Source organism: Melopsittacus undulatus, chromosome 2 (genome assembly GCF_012275295.1).
Source record: "Melopsittacus undulatus isolate bMelUnd1 chromosome 2, bMelUnd1.mat.Z, whole genome shotgun sequence".
Classification (NCBI taxonomy): domain Eukaryota; kingdom Metazoa; phylum Chordata; class Aves; order Psittaciformes; family Psittaculidae; genus Melopsittacus; species Melopsittacus undulatus.
In genome coordinates, this window is record NC_047528.1 from 76,200,019 (window position 1) to 76,225,985 (window position 25,967).

Below are 25,967 nucleotides of genomic sequence, written 5' to 3' on the forward strand. Positions count from 1 at the left end.
ACAATTCTAGGAGAGCTTTTAAAGAAGTCACAACAGAAGAAAAAATTATCACTAATTAATTACAAGAAAAGCTTGTTTGTTCAGATGAGAGCAAAACTTTCTTATTATGAATATGACAAAAGGATAAGAAACATTTTTTTATGTAAACTTCTAAGATTTTCCAGTGTCACCTTATTCCTCTATTTTTCTTCTGTGAAACCTAATTAGACATTATGTGTTGGAACAACAGGTGTACTCTTTTCTGAGTAGAATTATAGGGTATCAGATCCTAGTTTCACTTCAGGAAAACACTTAGCTGCAGGCTTGAGCATGTTGTCCTGCAAAACAAATCTTACAGTTGTGATTACCATTGAGCGTCTGTTTGTGTCCTTCCAAAGAGAATGTAAGCAAGTAATTAACACTGGCATATGCTTATGTTGCCTTGAGTAGGGATGTTTCCTTTTTCAGGCTTCCCTCTGAACTGATGTAAATAATGGGCTTCAGAAGTTACATGTATAAGGAATAATTAATTTAGAATCTCATCCATCAGCTGCACAAAGCAAATGGTTGTCCCTTTTTTCCTAAGGAGTGACTGTATATTGCAGAAGAGTGGTTTTTTACTCAGAAGATCTCCCATGAGGAAGGCAAATATATATCCCAGGCAGCTTATTTGAAAGTTTTTGCTCCTTTAAACACATTTGGACTACTCCTATGAGATACATCCCACTACAAAGCTGCAGGGAAGCTCAGTGAGAATAAGCTCATTTACCTTAACAAAAATATGAATGCTGCTGCTAGGCTTCTGGTTTGCAATTAAAGTGTTTTCCTCCTAATTTCTCCTTCTTCTTTTCCTCCTAGTCCCTCCTTCTGCCCAGTACTCCTGCAGCTGCAGCAGATGCTTTCACAGATGTGTGGCTGTGTTCTGCAATTCTTCTAACTGACTTAAAAAGGAATTTGATTAACAGATTATATTAGGGTACAAGGGAGGGTTTTTACTACCTTTATTTTAAAGTTTAACAAACCCAAAGCTGTGGCTTATACAGCTTGAAGTATGAAATTGAGTGAAATCATCAAAGTAGAACAATTTATACTGTGTTAATATTAGTTTACAGTCTGCTGTGTTTTTTCTCTCTTAGAAAAAAAGGATCAATTGAGATAGAGAAAATACAATGTGTTGAAACAGTGAATCTTGAGGAAGCACCACCTCCTGCAAGACAATATCCTTTTCAGGTTAGCCATGAAATCTGTTTCATTTACATTTCATGTGCAAGATGACAGTCATCCTAAGCGGTTGCACTTAGTGTTCCTGTCCTACATGGAGATACCTGACATTGCTGAGTGCTAGTGATACTTAATGATTGGACTTGATAATTCAAAACGTCTCTTCCAACCTGATTTCATGGTGTCCTGGGTTCAGCAGTAGCAGTAATTTTTCTCCTTAGTAGCTGGTACAGTGCTGTGGTTTTGACTTTCAGTCTGGGAACAGTGCTGATAACACCAATGTTTTTAGTTGTTTCTCAGTAATGTTTAGTCTGAATAATGTAAAGAGTGGTCAGCTGATTTATATCAGTAATGTTAATAGCTTCATCTAGCTTCAAAATCACTTGTTTCAAAAGCAAATAAGGAGGCCATGAAACCTCCATCAATTACAAGGACAAGGAAATACCTCATTACCAGTCATGGATGACTTAGCCAAGACAAGAATGATAAAGAGAATTTTTTTATATTGAATGCTTCGTTTATGTCTGAGATAATAAAACATGCAGGATAATGTGCTGTATCTACTCTAAATTTGTTCCGAAATAAGTTCCTAAGGTTGTCAACAGAAGTGTGCAGAGCATAGGAAGACTGTCTATGTAGAGAATGCTCCAGATAGACTCAGTATTGTAACCACTGAGAAATTGAAAGCAGTTTTTATCGTTGCTTCATAGACTAAAAACGTCAGTGAAGCAATTTCAAAGAACCAGAATAAAAATAAAGCATACATGTGTTGCCTTCTGAATGCAATCAAATCAATCACAAAATGACTTTTCAGTTCTTGGAGAAATAAAAAGGGGGGGCAGCAAAACTTCTATTTTGGACATACTGAATTTGTCCTGTTTAGAAGCCTGGTTGATAGTTCCTTGGGAAGCAGTCCTGAAGGGCAAAGAACTCTAGGAAAGTTGGAAATTCTTTAAGAAGTAAATCTTAAAGGTGCAGGAATAGGATGTCCCTATGTGCCAAACGACAAGCCAGTGGAAAGAAGACCAGCCTGGCTGAACAGAGAGCTTTGGCTTGAAATCAGGAAAAAAATGAGTGTTTATGATGTTTGGAAGAAGGAGAGGGCCACTCAGGAGGACAACAATGATGTAATGAGGTTATGCAGGAAGAAAATTAGAAGAGGAAAAGCCTAATAGAACTTAAACTGGCTACTGACAAAAAGGACAAAAAAAAAGTTTCTATAAATACATTAGGAACAAAAGGAGGCTAAGGAGAATCTCTGTCCTTTATTGGATGCGAGGGGAAACATAATGACAAAGGATGAGCAAGCAGCTGAGGTTCTCAATGCCTACTTTGTGATGTGGATGTTGATCTGTTGTCCCAAGTAACAAGCAACAGGATGAGAGGAGATGGCCTCAAGTTGCACCAGGTGAGGTTTTGATTTGCTATTAGGAAAAATTTCTTCACCTTCAAAGGGTTGTTGAGCATTGGAACAAGCTGTCCAGGGAAATGGTTGGGTCACCATCCCTGGGGGTATTTAAAGGATGTGCAGACATCGTTCTTAGGAACATGGTTTAGTGCTGGATTTGGCAGTGCTAGGTTAGAGAGTAGACTCAATGATCTTAAAGGTCTTTTCTAACCAAAGTGATTCTATTATTCCAAATAAGATAACAGAGCTGGTGTCCTGGGTTCAGCAGTAGCAGTCATTTTTTCTCCTTCTTAGCTGGTGCAGTGCTGTGTTTTTTGACTTTCAGCCTGGGAACAGCGCTGATAACACCAATGTTTTTAGTTACTGCTCAAATGTTTAGTCTGACCAAGGACTTTGTGAGTCTCATGCTCTGCCAGGGAGGAGGGGAGGCCGAGAGGAAGCAGAGACAGGACACCTGACCCACACTGACCAAAGTACTCCATATCACAGCACGTCATGCCCAGGATGTAACTGAGAGTTACCTGGAAGGGCTAGTTCACTGCTCAGGTTGGAGTAGATATCAGTCAGTGCTTGGTTGGGCTGGGTATTATCAGTCGTTGGGTAGTATTGTATTCTATTCCTTTGTTATTTCCCTTATCATTATTATTATTGGTGGTAGCAGTAGTGATTTGTGTTATTCCCTAGTTACTGGACTGTTCTTATCTCAACCTGTGGGAGTTACATTCTTTCGATTCTCCTTCCCATCCCTCTGGGATCAGGGGGATGAAAAGGGGAGGATTGACAGACTGTGTGGCTGGTTATGGCTGACTGGGTTTAAACCATGACAACTGGGAAAAACACAGAGCTAAATACAACAACAAATTTCTCTAAATTCACATCTTACCATAGATTAAAACAGTGATTTATGAAGTTATTAAGGATGTTGAGATCTGCAAGTGAGAAAGCCCCAGGAGATGAAAACCCACTTAAATTCGTGGGTTTTATTTTAATTCTCCCTCTCTTCTAGATGTGATTCTTCATTGTACAACTGTGTCTCTAAAACCACTGCCTCCAGTCCCTCAAATGCTGGTAGGTAAAAACATTTGAATATCTGGCTGGAGGGAAAGACCTGGTGTCCAGGTGGTAGGAAGGGCTGTAAGATGGAATGGAGAATTGAAACAGCACTCACTGGAAGTTGGTGTAAACCTCTAATCTGCAGTGAAGCTTCAGAATCTTTGTGTCCAGCAGTTTGTCAAACAGAAAGACTCATCTCCTCCATGTGGCAAACTGGGAAAGTATCAACCACATTCAGTTTAATATGCTGGTGGCAGTACTGGCTACAGCCCTTGTATTGTATATATCTTTTACTTTATATACTTATTTCCAGTGGGATCAGGGAATGACATCAAACTTAGTTCTCTAGTTTGTAGGTGGTCCCATTCCTACAGATGCCAAAAACTTCCCTCCACCACACTCCCCAGTAAAAATGGTGCTCACAGTACTTCGAGAAAACATTGTGACTGAAGATGTCAACAAATATACCTTCTTTGTGGGGGTGATAAATGGTGGACAAACTACATTATCTCAGGCAACTCCCAAACAGTGCTCCTCTGAGGCTGGGTCAGGAGTACAGATGCCTTTTTGGTCCAACTTTACAGAGGCAGCCTTTAAGTTAAGAAATTGTGAAGTTCATCAGAGCTTTTTATGCGCTCTTGCCTTTATCTTGACTTTGTATCAGACAAAAGCCCAAGGGTGTGGTGTCCCACCAGCACCCACTGGGCCTTACTGTCCATCTGAGAAAGGCAGGCTTTCACAGACCCAAAGAGACAAACATGACACTAAGATGCCAAAAGGTAATACTTGTGCTCGATTCATCATGAGTCCCGTAGCACAGCAGTTGCTTGATGAAAAAGGTCAGCAGTTAGCAGAGTTAAAAAAAAGTAAACTGGAAGATTGGCTTCTATGCTTATTTCCTCATCTATCTCCTCCTGTAAAATACAAGAGCAATAGTGGAATATTTGACCTTGATTTTACTGCCCAGCTTAATTGCTGATATTTGTAGGTGGGAAGGAGGTAACAATGATAAGAGAATAGAAGAGACCAAAGTGGCTTCAGTTACAATGTTTTTGTCTCTTAAAGAAAAGTCTAATAGTATGGTTGGACTGTGTATTCACACACTGTTACACAGCCTCCTCCAAATTAACCCAGATTGCGTCTCAAATAATGAGATTTTAAAATCTGTATTTCCTGCTTTATTTTAATTTGTCTTCTGTTCTGTATCTTTAGATCTAGGTCTATATTCTAGCTTTTTCTGAAAGCCAGGGCTTTAAGAAACACATAGATTATCAAGAGATAGACGATAAAATCACAGAAGCTGTAAAATTGAGCTTTACAAAAAATAATACTAAAGCCTTGTAAAGAAGCAAGAAGCTTTTTACATTGTTTCTGATAATGAGCTTTTAAAGTAATAGTATTATGAACAGGCAGCAGCATAACTTGTTTTGAATACTGAGGTCTGTTTTGCCTGATTTCCATCAGGAGATGCTTTTTCTATCTGGAGAGATCACCAGTCGTGCAAATCTGTTTCTCAGCATGCTGCATTTTGCTAGGCCTTTTTGATTTATTTTTATTATCTGCTTGAGTTCAGAGATGATATTTTAAAAGAGAAATTTAAAAGGCAGGAACATGACAGGTTTCAGATGGGTACTTCTAAGTCAGGTTTAGTAAATGTAGGTATAATAACTACCACATCTAGTTAGAAAAACTTGACATCATTTTCCTAAGTAGTACATTATAATCAGTTTAAGAAAGCTAATACTGACTTCTTATGGTGAGAAACAGTCTATATTTAGTCACAGAGCTACTTCTATAAGCTCTCAGCACATTTTCATTTTGCCCTTTCATCTACTCAGTTCGGTCATCAGAAGTACTACCATTATCCCCAGCCTTCCTTCTTCCTACCTTTCAATTCATGTTTCTCACCTATCCAGCCTCTGCAAATTTTGCTCCTTGCTTTCTTCCCAGCTGAACAGAGGCATCACTTCTGCATGTGAGCAGAACTGACTAGAGGTACTGCCTTTTGCATGAGTCATTACTTTTGTATGCTTACATCCTGCACCTTTAATGCCTCTGTCCCTTTCACCAGTCCAGTTATACCTGAAAGTCTCCCACAGAGGAGCTGGTTCCTAAAGAGAGATGCCATTACAAAGAATAGTGGGCACAAAGGTCTCTCCATGGGAGCCCACAGGTTCATCGCCTGTGCTTTGATAACAGCTTCTTGCCTGAGAAACACTTTCACCTCTACTGGTGCTTGGCATCCACTGTCTTTGCAATAGGAAATGGTTCATGGTGGACAGACCAATACTGCAGTAGATCAGATAGAAGTTCATTGAGTGCACACAAACATCTTCTTATGATTATGTATTGGACAGGTTTTATGGAAGCTGAAGTGCTCCAGCACATGCTTCCAGTTTTATGGCAAGGGTGCAGTTCTGCAAAAAGTAACCATTGTCTATATGCACATCACAGCTGAATCTCAGACTGTCACCTGCATCTCTCTCTAAGTAATAGCAGCACAGCCATCAATATGAAAACCACAAAAATATCACTGCCAGCAAAAAGGAAATAATAAGATTCACCCGGTTACTATCAGGAAATGCTATCTACCTTTCTGCTAGTGCTGGAAATGGAAAGCTGCATATATGGACACAAATTAGGACGTTAATCTCTACCACGTTACAGATGAAGTCTATCCAGATTATTGTAACAAACTATTGCAACAAACTATTGCAACAAACTATTGCAAACAGACATGTTCAGAGGGACACAGATGTGATGGGCTCATCTTTGGCTGTTTCTTTTCCCTGTCCCTGGTTGGACAAAGCAAAACGTATTTATGTGATAATAATTCTTTATACGAATTACTTGGCCAGTGCTTTTCAATTGCTTCTGTTCACACAAAAAGATGAAAGATCCATCACAGAGTGACACTCTGGTCATTCCACAAGTGAAACACAGGAAATTAAGAAAGAACAATTTAATCTCAAAAATTACTAAAGCCAAATGTAGGAGGGGCACATCAGCTCATAAAAGCATGTATTGATCATCAGCTTGCTCTAACATCATTAGATGCTTTAAAGAGAGAACAGTTTAATCTCTGCATTATAATTTTCTCCATCTTTCTGAAAACTGCAGGAAACTCTAGTTCTGTCATTATTCTACAAAATAAATAACCAATCTAAAAGCTGAATGCTGCCTAACACATACCCTCAAGCTATAAGCATCTTTTCATCAAAGTCAAATATGACAAAAAAGGAACTACTCTTACTGGGTTCAAGTAGTAGCTGATGAGTAACAGATCTGCTTCTAGTCAAATGAAGATGACTCTGCTGTGAGTGATATCTATTTAAAGAATGAGTATCTCCACTGGTGTTTAGTGGGATAAGATGAGACTTTGTGTGTTTGCAGGAAGAGATCATGTGTGTCTTCTGGCTCAGCGGATTCAATCAGGCATTCACTTGGCTCTTTGGTTTCTCCTTGTTTAAATAAAATAAATAAATGTCAATGAAGAGAAAACAAACATATAATGCTATGTTCACTTGGACTTGATTTAAAGAAATCACAGCCTGATTCAACACACTTGGTGTTCTTCTATGGTGTTTCATAGTAGTGGTTTTGAATAATAAATAGGTGTCATTTGGAACTTTTTCTCCTAAGCCTTTCTTATTTATAGAATCATAGAATAGTTAGGATCAGAAAGAACCTCAAGATCATCTAGTTCCAAACCCCCTGCCATGGGCAGGGACACCTCACACTAAACCATATCACCCAAGGCTTCATCCAACCTGGTCTTGAACACTGTCAGGGATGGAGCATTCACAACCTCCCTGGGCAACCCATTCCAGTACCTCACCACCCCAACAGTAAAGAATTTCTTCCTTATATCCAGTCTGAACCTCTGCTGTTTAAGTTTCAACCCATTACCCCTTTTCCTGTCACTACAGTCCCTAATGAATAGTCCTTCCCCAGCACCCTTACAGGCCCCCTTCAGATACTGGAAGGTTGCTATGAGGTCTCCACGCAGCCTTCTCTTCTCCAGACTGAACAGCCCCAACTTTCTCAGCCTGTCTTCATATGGGAGGTGCTCCAGTCCCATGATCATCCTTGTGGCCCTCCTCTGGACTTGTTCTAACAGTACCATGTCCTTTTTATGTTGAGGACACCAGAACTGCACACAATACTCCAAGTGAGGTCTCACGAGAGCAGAGTAGAGGGGCAGGATCACCTCCTTTGACCTGCTGGTCACACTCCTCTTGATGCAGCCCAGGATCTGGTTGGCTTTCTGGGCTGTGAGCACACACTGCTGGCTCATGTTCATTTTCTCATTGACTAACACCCCCAAGTCCTTCTCTGCAGGGCTGCACTGAATTTCCTTTTTGCCCAACCTGTACCTGTGCCTGGGATTGCTCCCACCCAGGTGTAGGACCTTGCACTTGTCATGGTTAAACTTTCATGAGGTTGGCATCAGCCCACCTCACAAGTGTGTCAAGGTCCCTCTGGACGGCATTCCTTCCCTTCAGTGTATCAACCAAACCACACAGCTTGGTGTCATCAGCAAACTTGCTGAGGGCACACTCAATTCCATTGTCTATGTCAGCGACAAAAATATTAAACAAGACCAGTCCCAACACCGATCCCTGAGGGACACCACTCGTTACTCAGCTCCAGCTGGACATTGAACCATTGACCACAACTTTTTGAGTGCGACCGTCCAGCCAGTTCTTTATCCACCGAGTGGTCCACCTATCAAATTGATGACACTCCAATTTAGAGACAAGGATGTCATGTGGGACAGTGTCGAACGCTTTGCACAAGTCCAGGTAGATGATGTCAACTGCTCTACCCCTGTCCATCACTTTTGTAGCCCCGTCATAGAAGGCCACCAAATTGGTCAGGCAGGATTTTCCCCTAGTAAAGCCATGCTGGCTGTCACCAATCACCTAGTTGTTTTTCATGTGCCCTAGCATGCCTTCCAAGAGAATCTGCTCCCAGATTTTGCCAGGCACGGAGGTGAGACTTACTGGTCTGTAATTCCCCGGGTCATCCATTTTACCTCATCCTTTGCTGTCAGTGTAGCTGTCTCTGCTCTTAAAGAACTGTGATGCCTGAATTTTCTCAGTTATGTCATTTCCCATATTTCTAAGTGCATTTCATTGCCTTTTGCCTATGGTTTGGCTGATGTCACATAACTTTAATGCCAGGATCCTCATTCAAGTAATTTGTGTAGGCCTCTTCAGCAATCAGTGATGAGTGAGACATTTCGGTAGGATGACATATTTCACATGAAGTTAATTGCTTCTGTTGTCACTATCACAAAACTTGGTTCTGTTCTCACCTGCCTCACAAGTATGGACAATGATATCTGGGGTGTGCTTCTGCATGGATGAGGAAAAAATTTCTTGTCTGTGCCCATCTTTTTAGCTTTAATTAATTTGACTAATATCATTCTACATGTTGAATATGTAAGTGATCATGTACATGACATGCTGTTTATTACTGTACCCTGTGCTGTATCCCTTTGTAATTTTATTTCCTCTGTCTTCAGAAGTGGAAGCATAGAAGCGTGCCTCAAGTGCCATCACCAGACAAGTCAGTCCTTAATATGGCTGTGGCAAAGTGCAACTATGAACCCAAAGGAAATTCAGCTATCCACCTTGTCAGAAGCAAAAAATGCTATGTATTGCAAGAGGAAGATTCTGACTCATGGAATGCAAGGGATTTAGAAAGGGAAGTGTGCCCTGCAGAATACTTTTGTTTCATGACCATGGCCTTCCACGTACCTCATCTTCACAAAAAACACTGCAGGCAGTCCTAGTACCTTTCAGGATGTATGTTAGAATTACCTTAGTAGCTTTAAAATGTTGATTTAGAAGCCTCATTGTCTTCTGTACAACTCCATTTTCATTACCATCCTTGGCTGCCAGGTTGAGTAAGATTTACAACTGTCACTGCCTAGTACACTAGCAAAGGTGGTCTTCATTTTGACATGTGCCTGAAGAAGGGCTTATGTACACAGAAACTATCATTTTCTTCCCAATTATTTAGTTTAAATGAATTAAGATAAAATCTCAGAGGCTTTGCCTCTATCGTACACACAAACCATCTAGACCAACACCATTACTATTGCAGTAGCAGTAGGGGAGACCAGTGAGATCTGCTGAGGCACAAATTACTTATCACTCCAGTCTCTCCCCAGTGTTAGCAATACTTATTCATGAAGACAGGACACCCAATACCACACAGGGTTTAATTATTCTCTTTGAGGTTCACAAAATGAGGAATCCCCTTTAGCAACAGAAAAGAAAAAAAAAAAGTATTTTTCATTAAAATCCAGCTGAGGCAGAAAAGAGTGTCTCTTCCCAAGTTATTAAATAAGAAACAGCTTTAGAAGTACACTGGAGACAAAGGCAAGGCAACAAAGAGGAGCTGCCTGGAAGAGATAATGTCTGTCTCATGGTGGATGCTAGCTGAGTTTGATTTTATATACTTGATAGAAATGTGGAAAGGAAGAATTTCTGAGCTAGGGGACACCCAAACTAGTTTGGAACAGAATAAAATTATTTAATCCACTCATAATTCTTTTATTTGAGTTTACAACTGCAGGAAAATCAGCAACTTTAATTTAAGCTAAAGTGTCTGCATTTTATAACTCACAAGCTTGGCATACTGTTCTGGATGAAGAAAGCAGCACACAATGCCAGCAACTCAGACACAATAATAAATAAGTAAGCTGAGATACACTCTTAGGTGTCTTCAATGGACTGTTTATGGCTATGCAAATGCATATGATAAAGGGAGCTCTGCTTATAAAGCCTGAATAGAGGGCTCTAAGATCAATGAAGGAGCAGGGAAAGATCAAAAGAAAGGGAGGACATTTACAGTTTTTTCTTTGGCTTGAGAAACTTGAGAGTTTTGCCGTATTGATTCTGTAAGGACAAATCACACATACATCATTGCAAAACCTTTAAATTCTGCTGGAAAAAAATGTTTTGTTGAATGTGATAGGAACAAACATCAGAATTTACCTGTTTCATCTGTTTTCATGCATTTTCAGTTTTTACTTCACTGAGATCTGTGATAAAGAAACTCTTTCTATGTCTACCTATATTCAAAGGTACTGTTTGTTCCCCCTACTTATTTTCCTCTTGGGCACAGCATACAGCCCACCCCTTACTACTACAGATGCCTGTTGGGCCCCATAACTTAGGTCTATCATGCCATGCTGCCAGATGCTTTAAGTGCTAGCTCAGCTGTCCATCTTCACTTAGCTTAGCTTCTCAATTGCATCTGGCATTGTGTCAGAAAGAGTGCTGAACCTACCTATTGACTTTCTGCATTTGACCTTGGATTCTCTGCTGGCACCCATTAATCACTGGCATCCTTCATCACAGCAACTGAGATGACATGTAATGATATTGTTGAACAGCTGCTCCCATCTTCCATATGATTAAACCAATCACAGAGGAAGCCATTTCTGCGACTAATGAAAAGACTATTTCTTTGAAATGTAACAAATTACTTCTGTATTTTGCTATATGGTGAGTAAAAGCAGAAATGTTTTCACCATGATCATTTCAGCTAGTGGCATTCTAAAAACTGACTTTCTGATTTACTTTCCGAATCCCTTTACTTATTTTAAGTGACCAGATTTAAGATGCTGTGAACTGTTTATTTTGTGGAAATTAAGGTTTTGTACTGAGCACTTACTTGAGGAAGATATCTCTGAGTGATGATGAGCCAATGTGAATAAATATACAGTCATTCGCTGCTTAAATGTTTTCCTCCCCACTCCAGTAAAGAACAGGCAATATTTCTGGAATATTTGTCTTTTTAAATAACACTGAGTTTCCTGAAGTGTATAGAATCAGATACAATTTGTGCTCCTGATTCATGCAAAAAAAAAAATCTGTTGAAAATCCTAATTTTATTTAAATCAATACAGTTTTGCCACTGACCTCAGTGATGCTGACATTTCAATCTTTTTATTCATGGAAGTGCTAGCAAGACACTAAATCAGCCTTGCTAGCACTTCCATGCCTTTGTATGTATGTGAGTAGTCCAGTACAGGATAAAGGGAGTCCAGGTCTGTCAGGGTGATGTATCAGATTCATCTTTCCCTTTCTAGTAAGATGACATGATGTTACAAGCATTAAAGGTATGCCATAAATGTATGACAGATTATCTCACCATAAACCATACTGCGCAAGATTCAGAGGTTTCCTTAAAAAAATCCTACTTTTACAGTATCCTATAAAAGGCAAGCATAAATCATTATTATTTTTGCATAAGAGGTTATTTTAGGCATCTCTTTTTCTGCTGCTGTTTTCAGCCATACTAAGAACACTTTTTGGAAAGTCTAGGGCTTCATATATCTGCCATGTAAATTTTGAAAAGGTAGATGCAATCTCTTCATAAGGTCACTAAAGCGATGTGTAGTTTCACTGCCTGTTACAGCATGCAGAGAGAGTATTTGGCTTTCTGACACATTGCACAGAGGAGGGGAAAGTCTGTGTGTTTACCAAGTCACAGAAAAATCCACACAACTGAATACGTCTCAACTTTTCAAAATATTCACTTTAGACCATGGCATAACCACTCAAAAAACATACGTAGTATGGCTTTTCACCATAGTTATTTTTCATAACTGATTTTTTGTAATTTCAGCATGTTGTTTTGGTTTTGCAGGGAAAACTCCAGGGTCAGTGAACAAGCACTGGCAGAAGCAGAATATCGTTAAGCATGAGTGAGTATATAGAATATGTCTTCATAAGAATCCAAAGGATTCCTTGGGAAGAGATTGTCTTTCCACTTTTAATGTCTGCTATACTTAGAACAATGGTATCCTACATATGGCTGTCATAATAATTATCATAATTGCAGATATTGTTATCAGCAACATAACAGCCATTCAAAGGCATGAACGTATTTGCTTTCAGACAAAGAAGTCATTAGACACATCAGTCTTGTATGCTGAAGGGCTGCTTCATGAAAGTGAACTGCTATTAAAAAGGTTTCATTGAAACTTCCAGAACTGATCTGACATAGCATGTTTGGCTTGTTTCCTCCATTTGGGATCTCTCCTTTTATTCAAATATTATGATGACTAGAAGGTTCAAGATTAGGGAAGAATTATGCACCTCCCAGCTTTTAGGGAGACACCAATATCATGGTCTGCAAGAGACAGGAAATTACTTCTCGTAGGGCTCCTAGCAGAACTTTAGGGCAGCAGTATCCTCCTCTAAGGAGCTACTGTAAGTCAGAGTCACAGAGTCCAGGTATTTCAGGGTGAGGAAAGCCACTCACTGGAAAAGAGGAAGCAGATGGGAACTAGCAATTTCTCTTTAATGTCCTAAAGCCACATATGCAGGACAAGTCCCAACTCTACCCTCTGTCTTTTGAAAGCAGTTTTGAAAATACTTACAATGACTGACATTTTTCATGTGCCTGCTGGGCTTTTTCAGAAATGAGCTTGTGGATAATAAGCCCAATGTTCTTCTTCTCAGTTGGTATGCTGATAGTAACTCCTGTGGCCAGCCTGAGCAGCTGCTCCATAAGGTCATACATATCCTTTATTCTTTATATCTGAACAACCATGGAAATGTTTCTTGAACAACAATGAACAATGAACATTGAATAACACTGAACAACAGTAGCTCCAGCCAATGAGCCAGCTTCATTTGGAGCTTGGCTCAGATGCCTCTATACAAGTGCCCATAGCATGGGGAACAAACAAGAGGAACTAGGGATGTGTGCACACCTAGGGGAGTATGATATAATAGGCATCAGAGAAACATGGTGGGATGGCTCCTATGACTGGAGTGTTGGAATGGCAGGTTACAGGCTCTTTAGAAAAGACAGGCCAGGCAGACGGGGAGGGGGAGTTGCTGCTTATGTTAGGGATAGACTGGAGAGTATGGAACTCTGTCTGGGGGCAGGTGAGCAGTCAAAAGAGAGCTTGTGGGTCAGGGTTAAAGAGAGAACAGCGATGGGGAACATTATTGTGGGGATCTGTTACAGACAGCCTGATCAAGAGGAATGTGTGGATGAAGCACTCTACAGACAGATAGGAACAGCCTCACGCTCACAGGACCTTGTGCTCATGGGGGACTTCAACCATCCGGGTATCTGTTGGAGGGACAGTAACAGCCAGGCATAAGCAATCCAGGAGGTTCCTCTATGGTGTGGAAGACAGCTTCCTTCTGCAAGTAATAGAGGAGCCAACAAGGAGAGGTGCCAGGCTTGGCCTTGTGCTCACCAAGAGGGAAGGGCTCATTGGAAATGTGATGCTCCAGGGCAGCCTTGGTTGCAGTGATCCTGAGATGGTTGAGTTTGAGATCCTCAGGACAGTGAGAAGAGTGTGCAGCAAGCTCACTGCCCTGGACTTCAAGAGAGCAGACTTTGGCCTCTTCAGGAACCTGCTGAGTAAGGTTCCATGGGATACAGCCCTAGAGGGCAGGGGAGCCCAAGACTCTTGGGTGATATTCAAGGATCACCTGCTACAACCTCAGGAGTGTTGAATCCCATCTAGAAGGAAGTGCAGCAGGTGGGCCAGGAGACCTCCTTGGATGGATAAGGAGCTGCTGAGGAAACTTAGGGGGAAAAAAGAGGCTTATAAAAGGTGGAAGCAAAGATGGGCAGCCTGGGAAGAATACAGGGATGTTGTCCGGGAAGCTAGGGACCAGGTTAGGAAAGCTAAGGCCCAGTTAGAATTAGACTTGGCTAGGGATGCTAAGGATAACAGGAAGGGATTCTATAGGTACATTGTGAATAAAAGACAGAATAAGGACAACACAGGTCCCCTCTGGAAGCTATCAGGAGAACTGGCTACCCTGGATATGGAGAAGGCTGAGGTTCTTAATGACTTCTTTGCCTCAGTCTTCACTGGCAAAGGCTCTGACCACACTACCCAAGTCTTGGAAAGCAGACACGGGGACTGTGAGAATGAAGACCTTAGGCCCACTGTAGGAGAGGATCTCGTTCAAGACCATCTTAAGAACCTGAATGTGCACAAGTCCATGGGACCTGATGAAATCCATCTGTGGGTCCTGGAGGAGGAGGCAAATGAAGTTGCTAAGTCAGTGGCCATCATGTTTGAAAAATCATGGCAGTCAGGTGAAGCTCCCAGCAACTGGAAAAAGGGAAATATAACCCTTATTTTCAAGAAGGGGAAAATGGATGAGCCAGGGAACGACAGACCAGTCAGTCTCACCTCTGTGCCTGGCAAAATCTTGGAGCAGATTCTCCTGGAAGGCATGCTAGGGCACATGAAAAACAACAAGGTGATTGGTGACAGCCAGCATGGCTTCACTAAGGGGAAATCCTGCCTCACCAATTTGGTGGCCTTCTGTGATAGGGGTACAGAACTGATGGACAGGGGCAGAGCAGTTGACGTCATCTACCTGGACTTGTGCAAAGCATTCGACACTGTCCCACACGACATCCTTGTCTCTAAATTGAAATCCCAACCTCACTGTTCCTTGTAACTTCTTTTTTTTCCCCTTTTTTTATTTGAATTAGGAAAAAGAAGGCACTTTTATGGTTCGGAAATCTAGCCAAGCAAGCATGTATACTGCGTCTGTGTACAACAAGCTTCCAAAGTGAGTATCCGAAGAATGTGTACTATTGAGTGTGCTATAGGCATATATCACAGCATGCAGCAGAATTCTCCAACACTCTGGAAGCCTGTATTACATAGCCAGCTGGGGGGGGTGGGGGGTGGACTGTGAAGTAATCAGATCAAGGCAAATGCAACCGTCTTCCTGGTAACATCTACTACACTGTCATTTGGGCAGCTGGAATGTGACAGTTCATCTAGTCACCAACTGATCTATTAGCACATGGGCTGGAGGGCACTTCCCAAGGCTCTGATATGTGCTACACTTTGGGGAGTTGGACTAGATGACTTTTGAAGGTCCCTTCTAACCCAAACTATTCTATGATTCTATGCTTTTCTGAAGTAAAAAGGGAACAGTCAGACATTACCATATGCACAAAACTCCTGAGAACAAGTATTACCTTGCTAAAAATTACTGTTTGAATCAATTCCCAAGCTTGTACACTACCATCAGCACAACTCAGATGGTAATCCCATATGCTTTTTCTACTTAATTTGCTTTGGCTTATGGTATTTCTCAGCATTATGGTGATTCTCTTCCAATACTGAATACTCTAAATATTGAAAGACATTTTAGGAAAGTTTGGGTGGAACTTGATCTAACATATTCACAATCAATATAGTTGCTTTCCTTTGCTGTATTGAAAAATTGCACAGCTGCAGGCAGAGGTGCCCCCACTGCTGAGTGGACACAGCTGGCAAAGCTGCTTCATCCAGCTGTATCCAGCCAACATCCTCACCACTGCTGCTGCTCCCGCCCCACTGCCGGGTGGTACCAGCTGTTCTGGGCAGTATGGAAGCACTCCCCAGGCTGGCAGCAGAGGAAAGAACTGGCTTGGGTCTCATACAGCTCTTTCTCTGTCCCTTCCCGACGAGCAGACCACCTGAAGGAGTGCAGGGAGCCTGGGTCACCCAGCTGCCCTCCATCAAGCTGGTGATTAAGGAGCTGAGTGGCCACAATTCTGTAAGTGTCCCTCCTGCCTCTGCTCTGCCCCAGGGGCTGCCCCAGCCCAGCAGCAGCTGCATTGCTCCTCACCTTCTGCTCTTTTCCAATTGCCCAGGATTCGACACTGGGTGCCGGCAGCCTGGAGAAGCTGCTCCAGAACCAGGCTCAGGTCAGGGTCACAGCTTCTCACACACAGCCAGGGCCTGATGCAGCTCACCAGGAGCCTGGTCTGCTGCGGGGCTTCTTGGTGAGCACAGTGCATTTCTTGCAGGCTGGTGCCAAGTGGGAGCCACCTCCCATCACCTCTGGAAATCAAGGTGGACGTGGCCACGTGGATGGTGAGTTTGGAGAAGACAGGAGCAGGATGGCCCTTCTCTCCTGCTCTTGCAGGTGGGCATATGTGCTGTGACAGGGCTGCTGCTGCCCTTCCCACAGTGCACATCCATCCCCATTGCTCTGCAACAGGGAGGAGCTGAGCCCCAGGGCCCCTCATTCCCAAGTGCCACCACCTCTCCCATGCCCTGGGTGGGGGGACAACAGCTCCCAAGTCTGGGAGCACTCTCCTAGTGCTTCTCTTCCACGGCCCTTTGCTTTGATTCCCTTGGCAGCAGTGGGACCCGTAGGAGCAGGATGCAGCTGCCTTGGCCATTTGTGTGGCCAGGGACCTCAGCTGAAGTAGAGACACTGGGGCCGTTGGGCCCTGCTGGCGCAGAGGCCTATTTTGACTGGCCCCTGGCAGCTCTCTGCAGACAGGATGGCATACTGCCCCAGCCCATCCAGGTAAGCCAGCCTGGGAAGGTGGTCCCCATCTTATCCCATCCCATGCCATCCCATCTCATTCCATCCCCCTGGCTCCTCCAGAGAGGGGCTGTCCCCAGCACCTACCTCAGCGTCTGTCTCCAGCCCAGCAACTCTCCTCCTCTGTGCCCTCAGGACCTGCTGGTTCTGCTGAAAAAGCATGGGACATCCAGAGACGAGATCTTCCGGTGGGCAGCCAGCGAGCATGCCTCCTGTGAGATCAAGGAGGCCCTCAACAGTGGGGTTGAAGTCCACCTTGGGAGCTGGCCTGTGCTGCTGCTGGCTGCCAACTTCAAAGTGAGCCCTGCTGACCTGGACCCCAGCAGCCTCTGGCTCCCTTGGTGCTGATGGGCACCTGCAGGAGCACAAGCAGAAACCCAGTCACCTGCTCAAGAGCCAGAGGGCTGGGGATGCTGTGGGTGCTCCTGGGAGCAGTGGCCAAAGCCTCACACGGAGCCCTTGGCACTGCAGGACCTCCTCTGCAAGATCCCCTTCAAGCTCCTTGACATCCAGCTATATGAGGAGTGGACAAGTGCCCTTCAGAAGACCAGCAGGCAGGGGAGGCTGGCAGCACTGAAAGAATAAGCGTGGCAGCAGCCTCCTTGCTCTGCAGGGACTGGCACAGGCCAAAACTCGCCTGCAAAGCAATGGCCTGCCTGAAATAGCCATGTTTTATGCAAGCCACCTCCTACTGCTCTGGGGTTTGGATCTGGGGAGAAAAGGTGACAGAAAAACATTTCTCCCTGGGAATCACCTTCTGCAGGCATTGGGGCTTGCTCCAGCAAGGGCCTCTTTCAGAACGGCAGGGAGGCAGGGAGGTGGCTGTATCTCAGGGAAGGCAGTGGCCTTGGGTGAAATCAGCCTGGGAGACCTGTGTTGTCAACACCAATTCCATTAACACTGTGCTGCTATTCCTTCTGGGTGGCCAGCAAGTTACCTGAGGCCGACATGCTCCTGCTTCAACACTTGCTGTCCATACTCCATAACATCACCAGGAACCTGGCCATGAGCAAGTTGACAGCTAGGAACCTGGCCATCTGCCTGGGGCTAAACCTCATCAGCCCCCACCATGAGCTCCTGCTGGATGTCCTGGCAGGAAACAGGAAAGGTACACTGTGTTCACCTCCTGGCTACAGCTTCCCCAGATGACCTCAGCCTTGCTGCTCAAAGGGCCCTGGCTGCCTCCTCATATCAGCAGGTGGGTTGAACAGCCCAAGGCTGCACCTTCCTGCACAGAAGCACCAATCAGGCTGGGAAAGGTTGTTTGAGCCCTTACCAGCCTCCTCGGTGAAACCAGAGCTTTGCTGTGTGCAGATGGTGCAGCTCATTCAGTTTGTCATTGAACACCAGGAAGAACTCCTTGTGGAGGAGGTGGCTGGGCTGGCCAGCCAGGGGGATGAGGAGCCATCAGCACTGCAGATGGCACCAGAAACAGCAGAGGTAAGTAAAGTGCACAAATAGCATGACAATAAAAGCCCCCCCACCTCAAAAGATGGGGCTGCTGCTGCAGGGACAAGTATGGTCATCCACCAGCCTGCAGCTCTGCCAAAGTGCAAAGCAAGGCGGATGCAGGTTGGCCATCCCTCTTTGTGCAGTGATCCCACCACAGTTGGCTCACCTCAGCTGAGCAAACCCAGACAAAGGATGTGCCTTTCAGATCTAGGGCAACAACTGGATAGGGAGGTCTTTGCCCCCTGCTAACTTACACATTGATGTTGCAGGTGCCTCCCATCACTCCCAAAAGTGAACACCTGAAGAGCTCTTCCAGAGAGAGAAAGTAAAACTACCTTTGTTGGGTTCAAGGTAATCATGGCTTCACCTGTCTAACTATACTATTGAACGGAAAGGTTGCCTGGGTCTTCATGGGACACCAGCAAGCAAAGAGCAACCTGTGAAGAGGGGAATGACAGGCAACTGGTCATTAAGAAGAGAAGGCTGGCAACTGAACTGACAGGGATGGGCAACTGAGTAAATCTAAACTGGAAAAAGAACAAGGCCCCGGGTATATAGTAGGTCCTGTTTTCCATCTTTCAAAGCTCTGAATATAAGAAACATTACGAGGTGAATAGGATGGTCCTAGACAGGGAGCATGTACATACCCCTGGGGGAACATGGATGTCACGTGCCTCTCTCCTGTGCTAGGCATGACCCCCTTTACAGCATACTTCCAAAACAAACCAAGAGTCAAGATTCTTGTGCTGCTTGGATTCCCCTGATGAACTCTGCCACCTGGGCTTGCAGTTCTGCCCTGCAGCCTCAGCACCACCTTGTCAGCAGCAAGGACAGTGTCACCCTGTCCTTCTGGTCTGTTTGGAAAGTTCCACCAGCTCACCTCAGAGTCAGAGCAGTGCCCTTAGACCCATCCTAGACCTTGCAGGAAGATTTGCTGGCTCACTTGTCGGCTCTGCCAGCAAATGCCCACCCACTGGCCCAGCTCCCCAAGTGGGGAGCTGGCCTCTGAACTCCATCTCACACATGGCTATGGAGATCATCTGAGTGAGACGGAGGGAACAGCCCTTATGCTGGGCCACTTGTTTATTACTACATTTGCTACTGTGTTTGCTACTGTGTTTATTACTGGGTTCATTACTATGCTTATTATTATGTTTATTACTACATTTGTTATTATTATATATTACTGTTTTTTATTACTGTGTTTATTACTCCTACAATGTTTCAGAAACAAATTTTAGGATATTCTTTAGAATATATTTTAGGAAAGATGTCATAGGATATAGAATATATTTAGAGTGTAGTAGGAAACATGTTATAGGATAGTATTTATTTCATATTGTTTGAGTGCACACTTCACGGGATCATAGAATAGTTAGGGTTAGAATAGGGTACTTAGGGTTGGAAAGGACTTCTAGTAATTTCATGTTATGTCACAAGACTACTCTTAGAGTGATTTTTCAGCTATATTAGTAAAAAAGCAGAAAGAATTACAAAAGTCATACATTTATCTTGCCATCTGCATCTTGTAGAAAACAAAATGGAAAAGAAAGTATACTGAGAGTGTCTATGGATTAGGAAAGAAATGACAGAAAGATATTTATGAAAGCGGAAGAATGGTAACTTATCACATATCAGACTTGACACTTCTGAGTGGGTGTTAAGAAAGTGGATAATGCCAGCAGACCTACACTGCCTTTTGGTACAGGAACAAGCCACTACACGTTGACAAGTTTCAAAAGATTCATTCTAAGCAGAGAGATGCTGAACAAAAAACCCCAAAAACACACAGACAAAACATCTAACAAACAAAAAACCAAATGAACAAAACCCCAAAAACTGACAAAAAACCCTCAAAAAATCCCTCAAAAAAACCCCTGAAAAGATGCACAAAAAAGAAACAAAAAATAAACCCTAATTCTTTTTTGAAAATAATAATAAAAAAAATCCTTAGATCCCTCTGCACTCAAAAGGGAGGAACATCAGCTTTCAAGATCTGTGGGATCTACCATAGATATCCAGTGTATATAGTGATACTTTATAAAGAGAAGAATATTTAAATGCCATTGGGAAATTACATTAGGCATCCTAGCCATCTGCAAACAAAGCTGTCTCAAACCTGAGTACCAAGAGAGCAATTTGTTTGTAATAGGACTGAGTGACAACTGCTACAGAATGGCATGGGAGAGAGGAAAAACTGACTCAAAACCTGAATCCATGGTTCAAGGTCTTCTGTTCTTTTTAGAGGAAGGTTTAGGGTGTGTTTTTTCATGTTTAGAGGTAATTTCCACTGAAGTTTCAGGATGGACTGAAAAACACAAAGTTGGCAATACCATGATAGTCTTGCAAATACTTTGAGACAAAGAAAGCCTGAAAAGATTAGAATATCTAATTAAATTAATTAAATTAAATTAATTAATTAAAATTCTTGATTTAATATAATATTATTGGTACTCCTCAAACAACTCAAACTCTCAACCTTTCAGATCAATGAAAGACAATAATTATTTCCTTCAGCCTGAAGTGCTGCAATTTATCTGATTTCCCAAAGATATGAAACTCACTATAGTGCACTATGACCATCTGTGTATGTATGTCACACGTGTGCATATGTATTTTCCATTCTCACCATAATAATTTCAAATATTTTACCCAATTTTAACTCCATTTCATAAGGTTCTACATTTTTAGAAGTGCTGAAGAATTAAGTCATTATAGACATAGGTAGGGAGTTCCTATTCCTGCCCCAGAGGAGAGAAAGGCTGTTATGCAAGCGCTGACACTACAGACAATTCACATGGGAGCCTGAAGGTGTAAATTCATAACAAATGAAGTATCATCTACTCTGCTGATGGAAAATCTACCAGGTTTTGAAACTGCCAGAAAACCAATAGATTAGTTCTCTGAGAAGCCAGTCTTGGCTATAAGATGTCTTGAGACCATTTTGTCTTTCCCATCCAGACCACTACGAATGTTAACTGGGTTTGGCTTCCTTTTTGAACCTCTAAGATGCCCATTGACATAGAAAAAAATCCCATTAATGATGATGAAGGGCTCACTTCTTCCTTTCCCACGCCTAAGACATCTTTTTTTCTAGTTAGACTCCCAGATGACCTTCTCCCACCCTACCTAAATCCTATAAATATTTTTCTAAAGGTTGCTGGGTTTCTGCACCACTCCACAACCCAGTTCAGCAATACACAGTAAGCTTAAGCTGCTGCACTGAAATCAATACTCATGTGCCTAACTGCTTTGCTGTGAAAGCAACTGAATGGCCATAAGGCCATTGCCTTGTCACTCCATGTAGAGTGATTTCCCTGCTATGCAGTAGAACTCTGTAAATGTAATCTGTTCAGCACATCAAATAAATACCTCTATTGGAACATTCACGTGGGGCCTATTTGTGACATGTGTGAATATGATTTATTAGAAAATTTAAACATTATTGCAGCCAATTAGAAAAGCACTTTTTATTACTTGCAGCCTCTGCTGCTGCCAGTGCCCCATGTCTTCCCTCTTGTCACCCCTGTTATATACTGGCTCACTTAAAAGGCACAGGGAGCAAGAATGCCCAGCTCTAAAGGTTCTGTAATCTGAACTCCAGGTGTGATGGTAGTCTGATTTCAGCTATGCTGCTTGTGCTAAAACTCAAGCAGACACGAACACAACTATTTGCAGGATTAAAATCTCCACTTGGACATTTGAGCCATTGACCACTCTCTGAGTGCAACCATCCAGCCAATTTCTCATCAAGTCAGTCACAACCAAGTTTGGTTCTTGCCTTGTAGGTATGTTCTGGATGACCAGTATATAAGCTCACTAGGAACCAAGTTTCCAGTAAAGTGATCAGCACCGGAAGTTTTTCATTGCATCAAATTTAGCAGCAATTCAGATGTATGGGCCTTCGGTATGTATGGAATTTGACATATAAATATATATGCATATATGCCACTATGTTTGGATTTCCTCAGCTTACTAAGCAGAAATGCTAGACATTTACACACTTAAGGAGTGTAAAAAGCATTTACAGCTTATATTCTTGTTTTATGCATCCAAGCCCTATCCTCTTCAACTTTTTCTAACTATACTGTTTTTCTTCTAGGCACATAAAAACTGCCTACTCCCCATTTGCCATTTATGTGTTTAATATGGTAAAAAAACTGATAGCAGTGGAGATCAAACAGTATCTTTGGTTTATCTAAACCACAAATCAATGCCGCTCAACTCAAAAAAGCCTTTCTGTTAGTCACAGAGGTCAGAGTGGGCTGTGTGCATAAGCCAGCTGTGGAAGAGAGTGGATGAGCTAGGACTGTGTATCTCAGGAAAAATAAAATGTGTTTGCAGATCTCTTCCTACCCAGGAATTTCAAACATTTGAACTTCTACTTCAGTGCTTTTCAAGCTATGATTTGCCAATCCCTGGAGTCTGTTCAGTATTTCTAAAAGTCTGCAAAAGGTATCAGAAGAAGACTTTTGTGAATGTGCTCAAATTCCACTTACATGGGTTTGCTTCTATAACAGGATATTTTTTTTGCAGCTGTCAAGTTGATGAAAGATTGGCAATCAGCTTTTCTTGACATTGAACAATGATGAATTAAGCAGATTAAACTATTTCCAAATACTGGGCTTCTTCTTATCTTTAACTTCAGCTAGTCTCCCAGTATTAACAGCTGCAAGACAAACAGCTCATTCATGCCCTTTACAGGTTATTTATAATATAGCTGATTGAATCAGAAGTTGGATTTTCTGGAAATACATTTTCTTTTTGTTCTTATCGATGAAATCCTGGCTCCAGGCTATATTGTTGTTAACTTCAATATTACCATTAATTTCAGTGAGAAACATTAATTTTATTTGGAAGATCTTTCAGCTTTTAAACACTATCCATTGATGCAGTGGAAGCAAGGGGAGAGAAGAATCCATCAGTTCTTGAGTCTTTAAGGGCTAAAGAGCTGATGTATTCATATCCCAAAAACAGATGCCAGAGAAAAAATAACCTTGTTGTTTAAATTTTCTCATCAGGAAAAGCTGGGATTCAGATATCATTTTATTCTGATCCCACTGTGATATTACAATGCTCCAGTCTACAGAATAATTGCTGTTAGCTCACCTGGGTCTTGAGTAAGCCAGGGAGTGTTTGGGTGCAAGGTTGGGCTGAGAAGCAGCCTGGGGAATGATTGTTTATAGAAGAGAATTTATAGTGACTGAAAACAGTCACTGGGAATGATGTAGTTGCTGTTTGGTTTCATAGCTCAGACCTATATCTGTAATGTATATATTGCCATGCTTGAGTAAATAAAGAAGAACTAGTTATGAAAGCAGTGTGTGTGTGCATGCATGTGTTTAGCCTCTTTCTTTACAGATGCTGCAATCATTGCTGACAGCATTACATATCACTGTTACATAAATATTTCACTTTTTTCATTTTAGGGTTGGCATGATTATCACATTTGTTCAGTTACACCAAAAATTGTTTCTTGTAAAAGCTATCATTATGAATTAATGATTATGATGTTATCCAGTGTTTCTGTTGCTTCAGTATAATCCTCTTTGTACAGGTATGTGTAGCTGACACTATAAAGTATTTGGCTATCTTTCTGATATGTCCCACGGGGAAAAAAAATAAAAAAAATCAGTAATGATCTTTCCTATTATTCTATAAAAACATAGATACCTGTAGCTGTCATTTTGGGTTTTTTCCCCTCTCTCTGTGTACATTCACATACAAAAAGGGATGTTTGAATGGATTTTGTGAAAATCCATGGATAGCTATGTCTTGGGATTTCTCCATCATTGTCTACTTTATCCATCATTGATTACATTAGATGTATTTTAGAACTGTTTTTATCATTTAACTTTACCTTCTTCTGTAGTAGAAGTTGTTTTATATTTGTGTACAGAATCACATTTGTCAGTCATATATGTACTTTTCTTTGGATTGTATTCTCTGTAGGGTCTGATCAGTCATATGTTACATGTGTGTCTTGTTCTGGGAAAAAGGACTAATTTCCATGTCTTGACTTTAAATTTTGTCTTCCATTGCCATGAAAATTTTTGCAGGTATCTTAATGTGGGAGGCATCACTTTGGGAAAGCACCCCTGCAAGGTTTGTGATAACAGGAAGGTGATCGAGAAAGTTTTTCAAGGATACAAAATTTATAGACTGCAACTGGTTCCGGACATCATCTACCAGATAATGTACAACTGCTGGCATGAGGTATGTAAATCTCCACATACAAACTGGAGAAAACTAAATAATAAAGGTCACTAGGAACCCCTCTTGATAGCTGAACTATTGTTCATAGTGGAAAATATACCTTATAAAAGCCATTGCTTATACATAGTACATTCTATATATCAGTCTAATTCAGGACATTGTTAGTACAGGAAACAGGCCATGAAGGAAGATTGGCTCCCTTTTATCACAACCATGTATTTAGCAAATAACAATAAGTGTGCTTCAACATCAACATGGTATACAGAATGAGATTCTTCTCATCTAATTTAATAGTTCAAAATTTGGATGCTGAGCTAGCTAACTGCCTTAATTCCTTCATGGTTACAGGACCATTACTGGTACCTGTCCATGGTCATTTATCTTTCCTATTTCAGACACGACAGAATAAAATACATCTGTTTTCTTATACAGTGATCTTAAACAGCAAATGTAGATGAGACCTCTGCCTCTTTAGATAGCTAAAGTTCTGTGAAGCAACCCCACCCTTAGGATGAGAAGGATGTGATACCCTATCAGTGAGTATTCCAGGAGGTGTAAGTCAGATGCTGATCATGCTCATTTTAATTTGACACCTCCATTTTCTCTACCAAGAATTATCCTGGTTTGTTGTTCTTCTTCAGAAAAAAATTATTCAGCTACCTGTGGATCATGACTTTCTCACCAGCAACAAAGAACTGTTTCGCACATTAGTAGTGATACCATGAAACGACAGTGATGTTTGGTGGTTTTTTAATATAATTGTCAGAAAAATAAGAAAAATAACTTACATTTGAGGAAATGTTAATACAAAGAAAGAATTTTAAACTATCACAACATAAGACATACATAAAAAGTATTTTAATTTTTCTTATTGCGTAGTCATCACTGTCTCTGCAAATTTCTGCATTCTAAAATCAGGAAAAACTAATGCAAATTACAGTTCCTGAACGATTTCAAAATTAAATAACCTTATTCATCATCTTTGCTTCATTTGGCTACCAGAAAAGTGCCCTGCCTTTTATCAGCTTTTATCTTTTTTTTTGAGGCACTGAGAGAAGACAACAGAACTTGAAAAGGAAGACTCTGCATACTGGTTCCATATCACCTGCCTTCTGTATGAGACCTAAATCTGAAATCTGCCTGACATTAGCTATCCCTATTATTCTGTGTGTTAGCATTCTTCTCATTTAATCAGCATACTGAGGAAAGAAGCATATGGAGAAAGCTTTTGTGACACTCTGTAGCTAACAGAATTTGCAAGGATACTGAGGTAGAATATAATTTATTTTGTTAAC

General features: G+C 41.8%; 1 protein-coding gene across 1 annotated transcript; it reads left to right on the forward strand.

Annotated features, from left to right (window-relative positions):
• BMX (BMX non-receptor tyrosine kinase) lies at nt 1-25,744 on the forward strand (the record flags this gene model as incomplete). The annotated part of the gene is given in 21 exon segments (XM_031051120.2): nt 1-131; nt 1,113-1,243; nt 3,615-3,676; nt 9,195-9,371; nt 11,324-11,388; nt 12,332-12,367; nt 12,369-12,389; nt 13,150-13,201; nt 15,164-15,243; nt 15,604-15,677; nt 15,680-15,727; nt 16,322-16,375; nt 16,868-16,986; nt 17,140-17,301; nt 18,319-18,444; nt 18,726-18,781; nt 22,245-22,363; nt 24,516-24,530; nt 24,533-24,671; nt 25,667-25,706; nt 25,709-25,744. Coding segments are annotated over 21 exon segments (1,743 nt in total), but the record flags the coding sequence as incomplete, so codon positions are not given.
• Nucleotides 25,745-25,967: the final 223 nt, after the last annotated feature.